The following is a 12605-nucleotide window of genomic DNA, read 5'->3' as shown; positions in this document are numbered from 1 at the left end:
CCAAAATGCTCAATTTTTATTTATGAGCAGCTTGAGATAAGTCTGGATGACTTTTTCTCCTGTTTAAACCACCAAACATGTGCCATTGCTTCTGATCCAACAGCAACAACATGGGCAGACAGTAATCAATTAATGACCATGTATGCGCTGCAGGCAGAATGCTGGAAAAATAAAAGCACCGTGGTGGTGGTTTCCCCAGCATAGCGAGGTGCAGTGCCACATGCGTGGTACTCCGCTGCATATTTCCCGGTCCTGTCAAGTACAGCGTACTGTATATATGCGTCTCTTGCGCAGATATACGTACTTATTTTATGGGTGCCGTACAGGATAGGACGTGGTTAACTCGTCCGATAGGGTTAACTCGTGGGAAGTAAAGCAAAGTAAAGTCCAGCTCCCGCCTTATAAACGCAAAGAGCCGTGCAAGTGTCAGCAACCACCCCGACCAAGCCTGCACGTATCCAACTTGGGCTCGATAGAGCAAGGTGCTTGTTGCACCCACCGGTGGGAATCAGTTACGCTTGCTACTATGCTACAGGTGTGACACTAGCTGGAGGGTTTCCGGAAACCTTTATATTTAAGACATTCGCTGTACTAGACAATACAAGGCGCTGGTCACACAATCACAGCAAGCCCTCCTTGAAATAGCGATTGTTTGCAACTAAGACTATTCTCATTCCCCCACACAGGGTAGCTCATGTCAGTATGAGGAAGACGAAGTTGTTTTTTATCAGAACGCTGCCTTCGATACACCATTTTAAATGTATTTGGGCAAATTACCAAGGAGGCGCCGCTCCCTTTTGCCCCGGCGATGGAAGTGGAGGCCGCTGGGCCTACCTTAGAACCTGGTGGGTCGGCAACTGCCTTCCAGAGAAAGCGAATCTGCCACATGAGGGATTCTAGCAGCCAGGACACTGGTGTACTCTGTGCCAAGTTATGACTCCTCGACGGATGCCGGGTTCGTAGCGGTTGTTATGAAAGGCCAAGCGCAGACTGCGCAGACAATCCAAGTCGTCCTAATGAAGCCCGTCAAAGGTGAAGTGGGCGCGAAGTGCTCCGGCGCAAACAGTCTCGCTTGTGACACATGAACAACCCGTCCTCCTAAACGTTCAGAACAGTCAGGCACCTCTATATCTCTGGAAAGCCTCGTACAGGGAGGGGTCGAAGGCGTGAGAATAAAACCCTATAAAAGTGTTATTGCCATTGTTGCCAAGGGGTGGGACGTCCTAGAAATATTGATGCCATCGCCAAACTCGACAAAAGTATGTACGCCCACTCCAAGGCAGCGGCACTACGTCTGGCGTAATCTGCAACGGTGACAGTGCCATATGTGATGCCGATTTACCTATGTTCCTTGCCAGGTATAAATGCATCAAGCTGACCTTCGAGGTTGAATGCATACCATTATACTTGAAGCTTGGGCATTTTCGACAGTAAGTTCGGCCTATCGTTCCGAAGCCGCTACAGTGCAGGAGGTGCATGGGGATGGGTCACGTGAGCAGAGTCTGCAACAATTCCATCGTATGCCCGAGATGCTCGAAGCAACAGAGCGCAGACATTTGTCGAGCGACTGCTTTGAAGCCTGCAAGTTGCCGTGGCCTCCACGAATCTTCCTCGAATGACTGCCTCTTCCCAAGACACATAGAAACTTGGTTCTGACAGCTTTTGGACTGACAAGTTTTCTTGAAGGAGGTAACCTGGCTTAAAGCATGAAGGTTTTTTAACCACGCCTTGTTCACGATTTGAAAGAAATTTTAGCGGAAACTGGCGCGAAGTGTCGGCCAGGTGCATCGCGCGAACATGCGTCTCGGCGCCTTCGAAAAGTTTTATCGGTTCCTCTTTCTTACACAGCTGTCATATAGACCAGGCACCTGGTCCTAGCAACGTGCGGTTGCAAGGCAGGTGTTGCAGGAAAATGCAAACATGCCAAATCAGACTAACCATACAATGTATTTGTTGCTTAGCCACGGCCTGGAAAGTCACAGACAGCTCGGACATAGAAGACGTTTATTTGGGGCGTGCGATGGCTTTTATCACCTGAAGTGTGAAGGGAAGTGGTAGCGGAAAGAAGGAATTGAAGTGTTCGGCGCACGCACAGCACTCTAGCATGACGAAGACAACTCTACCCTCTCCTCCAAAATGGAACCGTTGCACTGGCTTCCGCTGCCTCGTTGACCGGCGCAGGACTTACTGCGAAGCTTCGGCCGGACTCAAGGTAGGTGGGAGAAGAGAGGTGCGAGGTTGAATGTTATTGCCCGCAATTTGGGCTGTATCAGGAGAATAATCTGGGGCGGCCGCTTCCAAGGGAGTGGTTACATTGGCCGCCGTGCAGGGTCCTTTCGTCTGGCTGGGCCCTGGACCACGAGCAGTCGTATCGGTGACCGGAAACCTTGGTGATGAATCCGAGCGGCGGCGCACCTGATCGACTTGCCGCTTGACGATTGCAGTGGGAGGCTCTACGGTTACCATCCGTGCTCCTGTCGCCGATTTGACATGACCAGGGATCCACTTCTCTCCCTGTCCGTAATTGCGGACGTACAAGCTGCTGTCTGGCGGCCGTGTCCAGTCGTGGCTCCCCTCAGTTGGACCTGCAACATTCACAGGGAAGCAGGTGTCTAGACGCGATCTTATTTGATACCCGAGGAGCATCTCTGAAGGTGATTTCCCAGTCTTCACAGGTGTTCGTCTATAATTGAACAGCAGCCGTACCAATTTCACGTCGAGATCGCCACCCTTTATTTTCTGAATACCATCCTTCATCGTTCGCTCCGCCCTTTCAGCAGCTGCAGTTTGACTGTGTGTGAAAAGGTGCTGTGCACAGGTTCGTAATGTTTTTTGCTGTAAAGGTGGAACATGCCTTACTCTTGAAGTGTGTGCCGTTGTACGTGGCACACCAAAGCGGGCAAACATGCTCCTCAGAGCCTTTATTGTGCTTTCTACGTTTGCATGCTTCACAGGAATCGCTTTGATCCATTTGGAGTGCGCGTCCACTACAACCAGGATCATCTTCCCAGTTACGGGTCCTGCGAAGTCGATTTGGATCCGATACCACCGTTCTTCAGTCTTCGGACATTCTAGGGGAGGTGCAGCCGGTGGCATAAGTAAATTTGCTATTCAATTTCCACAATTGGCCGCGCGCTACTCTAAGTCGCGGTCAAGACCTGGCCACCAAAATGGGGAGCGTGCCACGGCTTTCATAGCCGATGATCCTTTGTGGGTTTCGTGAAGAAGTTGCAGGTAGCGCTATCTGGCGTCACTGTGTATGACGACACGATTGCCCCAGTATACGAGGTCATGGGCCAATGACAGTTCTACTCTACGCTCATAATAAAGTGCTAAATCGGGCTTTATGTTTGCCCTGCTTGGTGGCCAACCGCGCGACACGCAATGTTGAACCTTACGATACAGTGAAATTCTAGAACACTACAGAATGGGGAGGAGAACCCTGCCCCCCCCCCCCCGTACATCTCTCACAAAGAAGGAAGAAGTAATCTGGCGAAAACTGCAGACGGGTACCTTTCCAAACCTGTATGTCCTACACAAATGGCATCCTGAGGTGCACTCTTCCAAATGCAAAAACTGAAAGCATAGCGACCCTAAATCACATGCTGTGGTCTTGACCAGCGCTACATGGTCTACATGGAAACAAAGAGTCATGGGGTTCCTTCTTCCATAGCCAGGAAGGACAAGTCCAGAAACATGTCATCGGTCAAGCCCAGGCCGCCGCCGGAAGTCAACTGATTCCGGCCGACGTCTAGGGGGGAGGCATACGGTGAAGGTGAAAGGGGGAGCTGCGTCTCACCCGATCACCCATACTCTTTGACGGGTGCAAATAAAGTGATCTCTCTCTCTCTTAAGCAATTTCGAGTCGACATTCGTTAGATTCTTCAGTTCACGCGTTGAGACCACACCTTCATCTAAGCTTTTGAGTGGGAGGACGTACTCCGGGGGCTCACCTTCACCTCTGTCTCTGGTGGTCTGCTGTGTCAGTCTGCTGAGAGCATCCGAGTTGAGTAGTTGTTTCCCAGGAACATACTGAAGCTTGTAATTGTAGCCTCCGAGGTACAGTGCCCAGCGTTGAATTCGCGCAGCCGTCATAGTCGGTGTCTGGCGGTCAGGTCTCAGAGGGCTGACGAGAGGTTGATCATCCGTGACCAACGTAAATTCACGACCTAGAAGATAGTCCCGGAATTTTGTTACACCGAAAATCAGCGCCAACACATCACATTCTAACTGGGAGTAGTTCCGCTCTGCTTCGGTCAGTGTTCTTGAGCGAAAACCAATAGGTCTATGTACGTTGTTGCTAGAATGAAATGGAACTGCTCCGACCCCTAGCGACGACGCATCACACTCTAGCTTGAGTTCATTTGTACAGTCGAAATGTACAAGCACTCGAGCATTTTTCAGACGTTCTTTCGCTGCATCAAACTTTTATTTTATTTTATTTATTTGAACCTCAAGGGTCCCTGACGGGACATTACATGAGGAGAGGGCGCAATAACAGCGGTTAACAATGAATTACATGGGAATCATGACGATGACGTGGATTCCTTGATGGCAACTTTTTGCGGTGCTTTCCATTGCCACCGAGCGTTTTTCCCCAATAGTTAATTGATACAGCGGTGCTAGGTACGTTGACATGTTTGGAAAAAATTTCGCGTCGAACGTCAACATTCCGATAAATGACCGCCGTTCGGTCACGCTCCGTGGAAAAGGTGTGTGCATAATAGCTTTCACGTTGCTTTCGATTGAATAGAGGCACTCGCCTTCAATGTGATGTCCGAGGTATATAACAGCTTGTTGTCGAAATTTGCATTTGTCATACCGCAACTTCACTCCATGATCCCGAAAACGCTCTAAGACGACTTTCAATCGCTCTCCGTTATCGCCTTTCTTCTCGGATACGATTACATCATCAATGTAGGCTTGCACGCCGAGTAGACCACTGATAATCGTGTCGATTTTTCTGTGCGAAATCGACGGCGCAGTCGATATTCCGAACGGAAGTCAATTATAGCAAAATAAGCCGTTTTGGGTATTGATGACGCAGAGTTTGCGTGCGACTTCGAGGTACCTGACTGCAAGCGTCTCGCAAGTCGAGGGTGCTGAATCATTCACTGCCACTTAAAACTGCGAACATATCCTCGATTACACGAATAGGATATATTTCGATTGCGCAAACAGGGTTCAATGTAGCTTTAATATTGCCACAAATCCGTACCGATTCATCTTTCTTTAGCACCGGCGCTATAACGTTGCCTAATCCTAATGGCTGACTGGCGATAAGACGCCAAGGGAAACGAGTCGGTCTAGCACCAAAGCTACCTTGTCGCGTAGGGCATAAGGAAGGGTCTCGCCTTTCAAAACTTTGGTATTGCTTCATCTTTGAGGCGCAGGCTCGCTGGAGGACCCTTCATTAGGCCGAGCTCCGTGGTGAAGACGTCCTGGTAGTCTGAGAAAATGGATTTAATCTTGCAGGTGTCCGTTTCGCTGGTTTCTGTGGCTCCGCAGGCCGGAGTCAAATGTAGCACCGGAGCGCCAGCGTTGTCCTGCAGCGTCAGCAGGTCCCTTCCGCATAGGCTTGGCCCTTCGCAGTCGAACACCATGAGGGGACAGTCCACGAGCACGTCTCTGAAGCCGACACGTAATGTCAGATCACCTAGCATCGCAAACCGCACTGCGTAGCACAACTTCACACGTGACGGCTTCTAGGCAGGCCAATGGTTTTGATGCTTCCTGTACTGTTCCTTAGAAATGACATACTGGCGACCAGGTGTCGACTTCCATTCCTAATTGAACGCCGCTCCATATAAATGAGTGGCGTATTGGTGGCTCGAGAAGATTTTTACGCTCCGAAACCAATTTCCTAACGTGGACTTCGTCACTGCCATCGTCCATTGGCGTGGTTTCCGTTATTCCCAGTGCAACTGTTTGCATCGCTCTGGCAGCTAACCTTCAGCGGTTAGGGTGGCTTTAACATTTCCTAGCAAGGTGTCCCCGCCGCCTACAGCGACAACAACGCACTTGCTCATCCGCAACTGACATCGTCGTGTTTCGAGCTGCCATACCTTCCGCATTACAGATGCTCTTCAGCCTTTCTGTATTCCCCGGAGGGCGTTTTTCGAGCTGCATGCAATTTCAATAGAGCCTTTGGCTCTGATGACATTTTCAAAGCGTCATTTTCAGCAGTTTCAACCGAAATTGCGAGCGCTTCAGCCTCCGCTATCGTGATGTCGGCCTTTCCAAGTAATAGCTTCTGTAGGGCCCTCGACCGAACACCGCACACAATACGATCCCTGAGCATCCGCTCCAGGGCGTTGCCAAAATTGCAGTCATCGGCTATGTGCCGTATTTCCACCAAGAACTACGTGACATATTCCCCTTCCATCTGGGAGCGATTAAAAAACTTGAAACTCTCAGCTATTTCATGTCGCTTCGGGTCATAGTACTCGCTCAGCACCTCGAGCTCTTGCTCGAAGCTCAAAGCTTTTGGGGCTCGCAGTGCGACCTTGACGGCTAATACTTCCACGGTTTGTGTGCTCAATGCTGCCACGAGCAGTGCTCTCTTCTTGGCCGAATCGGTGATTTCGTTAGCTTCAATGTAGGCATCTGCTTTAATGAGATACGGCTTCCACTTGTCTGTATCTTCGTTGAATGCAGGTAGCATATGATGAGTCATGCTTGTCGTCTGTGAGGCTGCCTTCGCGGATGCCGATTCCGGGTCTACTTTCACCGACTGTGGAATATCCCATCCTCGTCGCCAGTGTTGCATAGCCAGGGCCTGCGGCCAGGACAGTTACTAGGCACTGACAGCTCGAACATAGAAGACGTGTATTTGGGACGTGTGATGGCTTTTATCCCCTGATGTGTAAACGGAAGTGGGAGCGGAAAGAAGGAATGGAAGTGTTCGGCGCACCCGCAGCACTCTAGCATGACGAAGACAGAACAGTATTAAAGTCCTTATGAAATCCTCTTCTCGCAAGCACTGATAAGCTTTTGCATTTCGCATTTCATGTGTGTGAGGTTATATCATGGTATCGTACATTGCGTGCTACGACAAAAGGCAAAACAGCGAATGTTCTAATATATTTTTGTGGGCGGATTTGTTCTATGTTCGGGCTTTTTTGAGACTGCAGCCAGTAAAGGTGGAGTATGTGCTCAACCCTTTTGCAGGCATGAAGTACGCCCTGAAGTACGCCCTGAAAGCAGCTAAAACAAGACCGGTCTCTTCTTCAGGAACAGGGCTAATTGGAGAGAAATGGGAGAGGCATTTACTACCCTGCAGTAGGCGTAGTCAGGCTGATGGTGGTGATGATGATGATGAATTAAAGATAAAATAATAGCGGTTCCGGGTCAACCAAGTACAGCAATAGTAATTCTCCTTATAAGCTATCCATAATATCACTGCAGTAAGACTTAGTTGGGAAGGAAGAAGCATCGTATGCATTATTTGCTACTGTCTTCCTACACAAAGCCTAGAACCTCTACTAACAGAAATATAGAGAATATTTTATAACAGCGATGGCTTCATATTTGCTGGAGGAGATTTCAACGCCAAGAATTCAGCTTGTGGTAGAAATAAGACCGACGGCAAGGGAATTGAAATAGAAAATTTTATCAGTGCCGGAACATGGAATTATTAAATCATCCCAACACTTTTCCTACGTTCGAGTCCAGCATGGACGACGCGGGATTGACTTGACAATATTTTCTCCACAGCTGACGTCTTAATTGGTCTAATGGGAGGTTCTAGATGAATTTACAAATGGCGACCACAGGTATTTAAGTATTAAGCTTTTCGATCAACCAGAGGCAAAAGTAAGGAAGCTTACACACAAGGGAGAGCTTAAAGTTCTTAAAGAGCGAGAAAACTGTGCGTGTTTAAAGGATACAGCTGAAGCCAACAGTGCCGCAGTTAATCAACTTGAACATATAGTCAACGCCTTATATAATAATAACAATCTTATCCAAAGACATTCGAAGGTAACAGCTAACAAAACAGAAAGAACCAATTTTTGGTGGAGCCCGCAAATATAAAGAGAGTGGAAAAGGGTGAACGCACACAGAAGATGATTCCAAAATAGATGGGAAATTATTAGGGACATCTACAAAGCAAGGTAGAAGAAGCAGTCTAACAGTATAGTCAACTCCTCAAGAATCTGAACAAAAATAGTAGAGACATATTTGTACAACCGTGAAGAATAGTGATCAATTTACCTTACAAAATGGCTGCTAACAAAATCAAAGAGGCAATAGTAATTTCGAACACCCGAATCAAATCAGGTGAAGCTACGACATTCACGATTGATGAATCTGTTGTTGTTAAACTATTTGCAAACGACTGTCTAATCTACAGAGTTGTTAATGATAATCACAGCCAGAACCTACTCAGTGAGAACATCTGCAACCTAGGGGACTGGTGCGAACGGCGTGGGATGCAAATTAATTTTCAGAAAACAGTCTCTATGTCAATCACAATAAAAAAAAAACGTCCCATTCGTATGACATTGGCTATCAGCATATTCATTCAGTCTCGCCTGTGAAGTACTTAGGCTTAACAATTAAAAATAATCTTAGTTGGGCCGAGTACATTAATAACATTTCTTCCAAAGCATTTGCTAAACTCTGTTCCTTGCGCAGAAAACTAAAGAGTGCCCCGTCAAATGTAAAGAATGAAGCATATTGTACACTGGTTCGCCCAGTTCTCGAGTATGGATTCGTTGTGTAGGACCCTTATTTCACTAAAGATATTAAGGTAGAGCGCTCTGATCGTCACGCTGCCAGATTTATCTTATCCTATTATAAAATGTCCTCCTCAGTCACCAACATGTTAAACAAGATTAAACTAGAAGCACTTCATACAGCGACAGATTGCTAGACTGAAGTTTATTTATTTATTGTACTATAACAAAATTCGCCTATCAAGTGACAATTATGTTTTTTTTTCCCAGCGCTCAGGTCCGTGAGACTGAATCATTCTGCAATAATAATGCCATATTTTGCACGCACAACAGTATTTCAAAAATCGTTCTTCCCCATACGATTGAAAAGTGGAACTGTCTCCCTCCCTCTATTGTTTAATGTTCTGACGAGGAAAAAGTTGAATAGTTGTTATCGAAGCATTGTAATGCCCTCCTGCTTGGGCAGCACTAGCTGTCTGCAGTATTTCTAAATAAAATAATAATAAAAAGGAAGGCGTTTGTACCCCTGCTACTCTTGCCGTTAAACTATACTTGTTTAGTTGTTTTTATCCCGTCCTCGTCCCTGCGTCCATGCCTGCTCTAGAATCTGCTTTGCCCCGCACGGTAAACTTAAACCAGGATAAGCGCCAATTTTGTTACGCACTGTCACCCCAATCCGTGCACCTTTTCCTCCCTCACCTCACCGACTTAATCCCTCATGAGGTGGGGCTGAGAAGACCCTCATGAGGGTTTATTTATTTATTTACTTTTTATTTATTTATTTATTTATTTATTTATTTATTTATTTATGCATACTTTCAAGGCCCGCAGGCACTACAGAAAGGATTGCCCTCGTAAGGGTGCCGATGTCAGCTGACGTTCGCGGCGAAAAGCGATGTTCACGTGAACACGACAGGAGCGAGTCGAGTCAGACGTCAGCCCTACTCTCCGACCGCGCGTTTACGTAAACGCCATCCGGGTAACAGCGGCGATGGTCAGCGCAGAGCACTGCAACGCGAGCTCTGAAAGGAGGCGTCCAGGATCGCGAGCACCAGTACAAGACCACTTTCTCCTCTTCCCTTCCACCGACCCCACAAAGGTCGGGTCGCACTCAGTCAACCTACTTCGGCACGACTCAGCCCAACAGGCCGAGTCGTACCGATTCTGTCGACTCGTCGAGTTCATTTTAAAACCGAGAGGGCAAAGTTGAGGTTCTCTGTCGGGAAGAAAATTGATTACTCTGTTCATGTAAACGCCGACGAGTCGAATCGGGGAGTGCAAGGGAAGGTTCTAGTCGGGTCGGCCGCGGATGTCTTGGCTCGCTGATCACTGTGCAGATTACACGGCTGAAAAGATTATCTGGCTGGTAAACAGCAGGAGCAGGGGCATGCTCACAAGTGCCGCTGTGCCTACTAGAACGCGGCGTGACTGGCTTGACTCGAAAAGTATTTTATCGACAAAACGCGCAGTAGTCGAATTGGCATGACCTCTCTCAGACCGACGACTGAATCGATATGCTCCTGCCAGCTTCATGTAAAGTAGGCTAACAATACAAAGATGTGTCAAGGTACGGGTGTTCAAATTAAGAGACGTCATCACATTAGCATTCAGTGATGAACAACTTAACTTTTAAGTTCCGACCTCCCGTGAAGGTTGTAAAAATGTTTTCATATCACTTTCTTCAGTGATAAAAAAAACTGCACCCCTACTGTTGCTCGCTAAGTTTTGGTTTAAGTTTCTTTTTCAGTGCACCTACTTGTATAACTTAGCCTCACAAATATGTTTTACGTCACCATGTCTATGTTATACAAAGGGTGTGTCACCTAAGATATTACACAATTTTTAAGAATTCGCTTGAAGAGTTAGAGTTTTTTTTGTTTTTGAGTTTTGGCATAGCATTGTCATCGATGTAGTACATCATAATACATTTAAGGAGTGCTAATTAGCAGGCTGGTTAAGGAATATTGAATAGTTAACAGTTTAACTATTACTGTTAGGCTCCTTAATTATTGAGAGGCGTGTAGCTCACCATAAGTAATATCCATATCAATTTTTAGAAAATTCGAAAACGCGGTTACCCTCGGCGCTGTGGCCCAAATATTTTGGCTATATCGCGCCTAAATGCATCCGCTTTCGCGAAGCTTACAGGCAAAACAACCTCTCCAGTGCACGTAACTCGTTGAAATAGCGAAAATTTGTTGAGACACAACATTAAGGCTAACTCCGTTTTCGAAATTCTAAAAAAATGCATATTATGGTGGCCTAACAGGAGCCTAAAACTAGTAGGTAAAAGGTAACAATTGAATACTAATTAAGCGGCCTGCTAGTTAGGACGCCTTCTCTGCATTTCGATGCACTACACCGCTGACAATGCTATGCTGAAAAAAGCTATCTTCTAACACAAAAGCCAATTTTTAAAAACTCTGGAAATTCGTAGGTGAAACACCCTATATACATATACGCGCTCATTCGTTTTGTTGACTGCTGGCGTCCTTCGCAGGTATGTCGATCGTAATGAGCGCCTCATTCCTCTTCCATTGTCCGCTCAGTAGCTTGCCGAGGGTCTCGGTTCTGGAAGTCTTGATAGCGTAAGAAGTTTCTCGCACAGCTTCCGCCCTCACCGTTTGATCATCTCCCACGTGACACTTGCGGTAATACAGAACGCACTACGTCCGCCGCTATGGACGAGGGTGGCCCTGGTGAGCACTGTCAATGTTAGGTTACAGGCGCATGAACATACCCCCGGAAATAGACGATGGAACAGCCACCGCCGTTGCTCGGCTGGTAGAGCACCGGGCGCGAAATTCGGAGGTCGTGGGCTTGGATCCCACCGGCGGCATATGCATAGTTGCTTTTGCTTCTGCTCATCAATTATCTTTCAGCGAATGAATAATAGACTACTCAACTCCCGCTGATCATCACAAATTGATGAAAAAATGATAACTTTCCCCTATGCCCCTTGGCTTCGGTGACTGTTGTCTTCCTTAGTATATGTACATAGTGTTCTATGTAAATAAACTTCTTTCCTGTCCTATACGCGTCGTCTTTATCCGCTCGGCAGGTCACCGCCGCCTACACAGCATCTATACACTTTCGTCTGGTTTTCCTGTAAAGGCTTGCTTAGATGTGCCACGGGCGTGTCTGCCCTGCCTCCTCCTCCGCCGCATTCGCAGGTGGTCGTAGGCGGTCTAGGCATGCTCAAAACTGCGCCAACCTCACCGGTGAGTGAAGCTGGAATGCACGCCCCGTGGACACCCGGCTCACCTGCCGCCGCTGTGCCCGTGGCGTCGTCGCTGTACTTATGCATGTCGTCGACTCCTCGGTGGTCGCCGCAGGGGCAGTGCTCCACCACCGTGACGGCGTCACACGTTGGGCCGTCGCCGCCGCGCGGCGCCTTGGGGTCCTGTGTCGGCACGCTGCCGTAGCTGGCAGGCTTGAAGTTTAGCCCGTGAAGGTCGTCGGGGACGCCGGTGCCACGCTCGAAGGGCCCCACCATGTTGTCGTGCACAACGGGCGGGCCGCCGCTTGTCTGCGGGTTCTGCTGCTGCCGCCAGAGGCATGCGCCCGAGCAGCAGCAGCAGGAGCACGGCTGGTCTCCCCGGTCGCGCCAAGCGGCACATGCAGCGGAGTCCTCCCCAGGCAGCACCTCCTCTCCCCCACGGAGAGGCCCCGGTTCACGAGGCAGCACTGCGTTGGCGAGCCATCGACGGTGGCGTCAGTGCACACAGAGATGCGATCGCTCAGTACGGCTGCCGCCTGCCTTACTCACTGCCTCCCTTGAAACAGCAGGGCGAGTGAAGCCTTCGCTGTGCGGACGGTCTGCGATGCTACCTGCAGCTATGACGAAGCTTCCCCTCCGGCTGCGCAAGATGGCATCTTCTTCCTTCGAAGGCCACAGCACGTTCCGTCGCAATCGTGTCGCGCGGC

General features: G+C 48.4%; 1 protein-coding gene across 1 annotated transcript; it reads right to left on the bottom strand.

Annotated features, from left to right (window-relative positions):
* Nucleotides 1-1990: 1990 nt before the first annotated feature.
* LOC144129568 (uncharacterized) lies at nucleotides 1991-12174 on the bottom strand. Its single transcript, XM_077663709.1, has 3 exons — nucleotides 11943-12174; nucleotides 3954-4169; nucleotides 1991-2585 (listed from the first exon to the last, which is right to left on the bottom strand). The coding sequence occupies exons 1-3, from the start codon at nucleotides 12172-12174 to the stop codon at nucleotides 2185-2187; spliced, it is 849 nt and encodes a 282-aa protein (XP_077519835.1). The 3' UTR covers nucleotides 1991-2184.
* Nucleotides 12175-12605: the final 431 nt, after the last annotated feature.

The sequence above is a fragment of the Amblyomma americanum genome, chromosome 1, assembly GCF_052857255.1.
Source record: "Amblyomma americanum isolate KBUSLIRL-KWMA chromosome 1, ASM5285725v1, whole genome shotgun sequence".
Lineage (NCBI taxonomy): Eukaryota > Metazoa > Arthropoda > Arachnida > Ixodida > Ixodidae > Amblyomma > Amblyomma americanum.
Note: the sequence above shows the minus strand (reverse complement) of the source record. Positions and strands in the feature narration are given on the sequence as shown.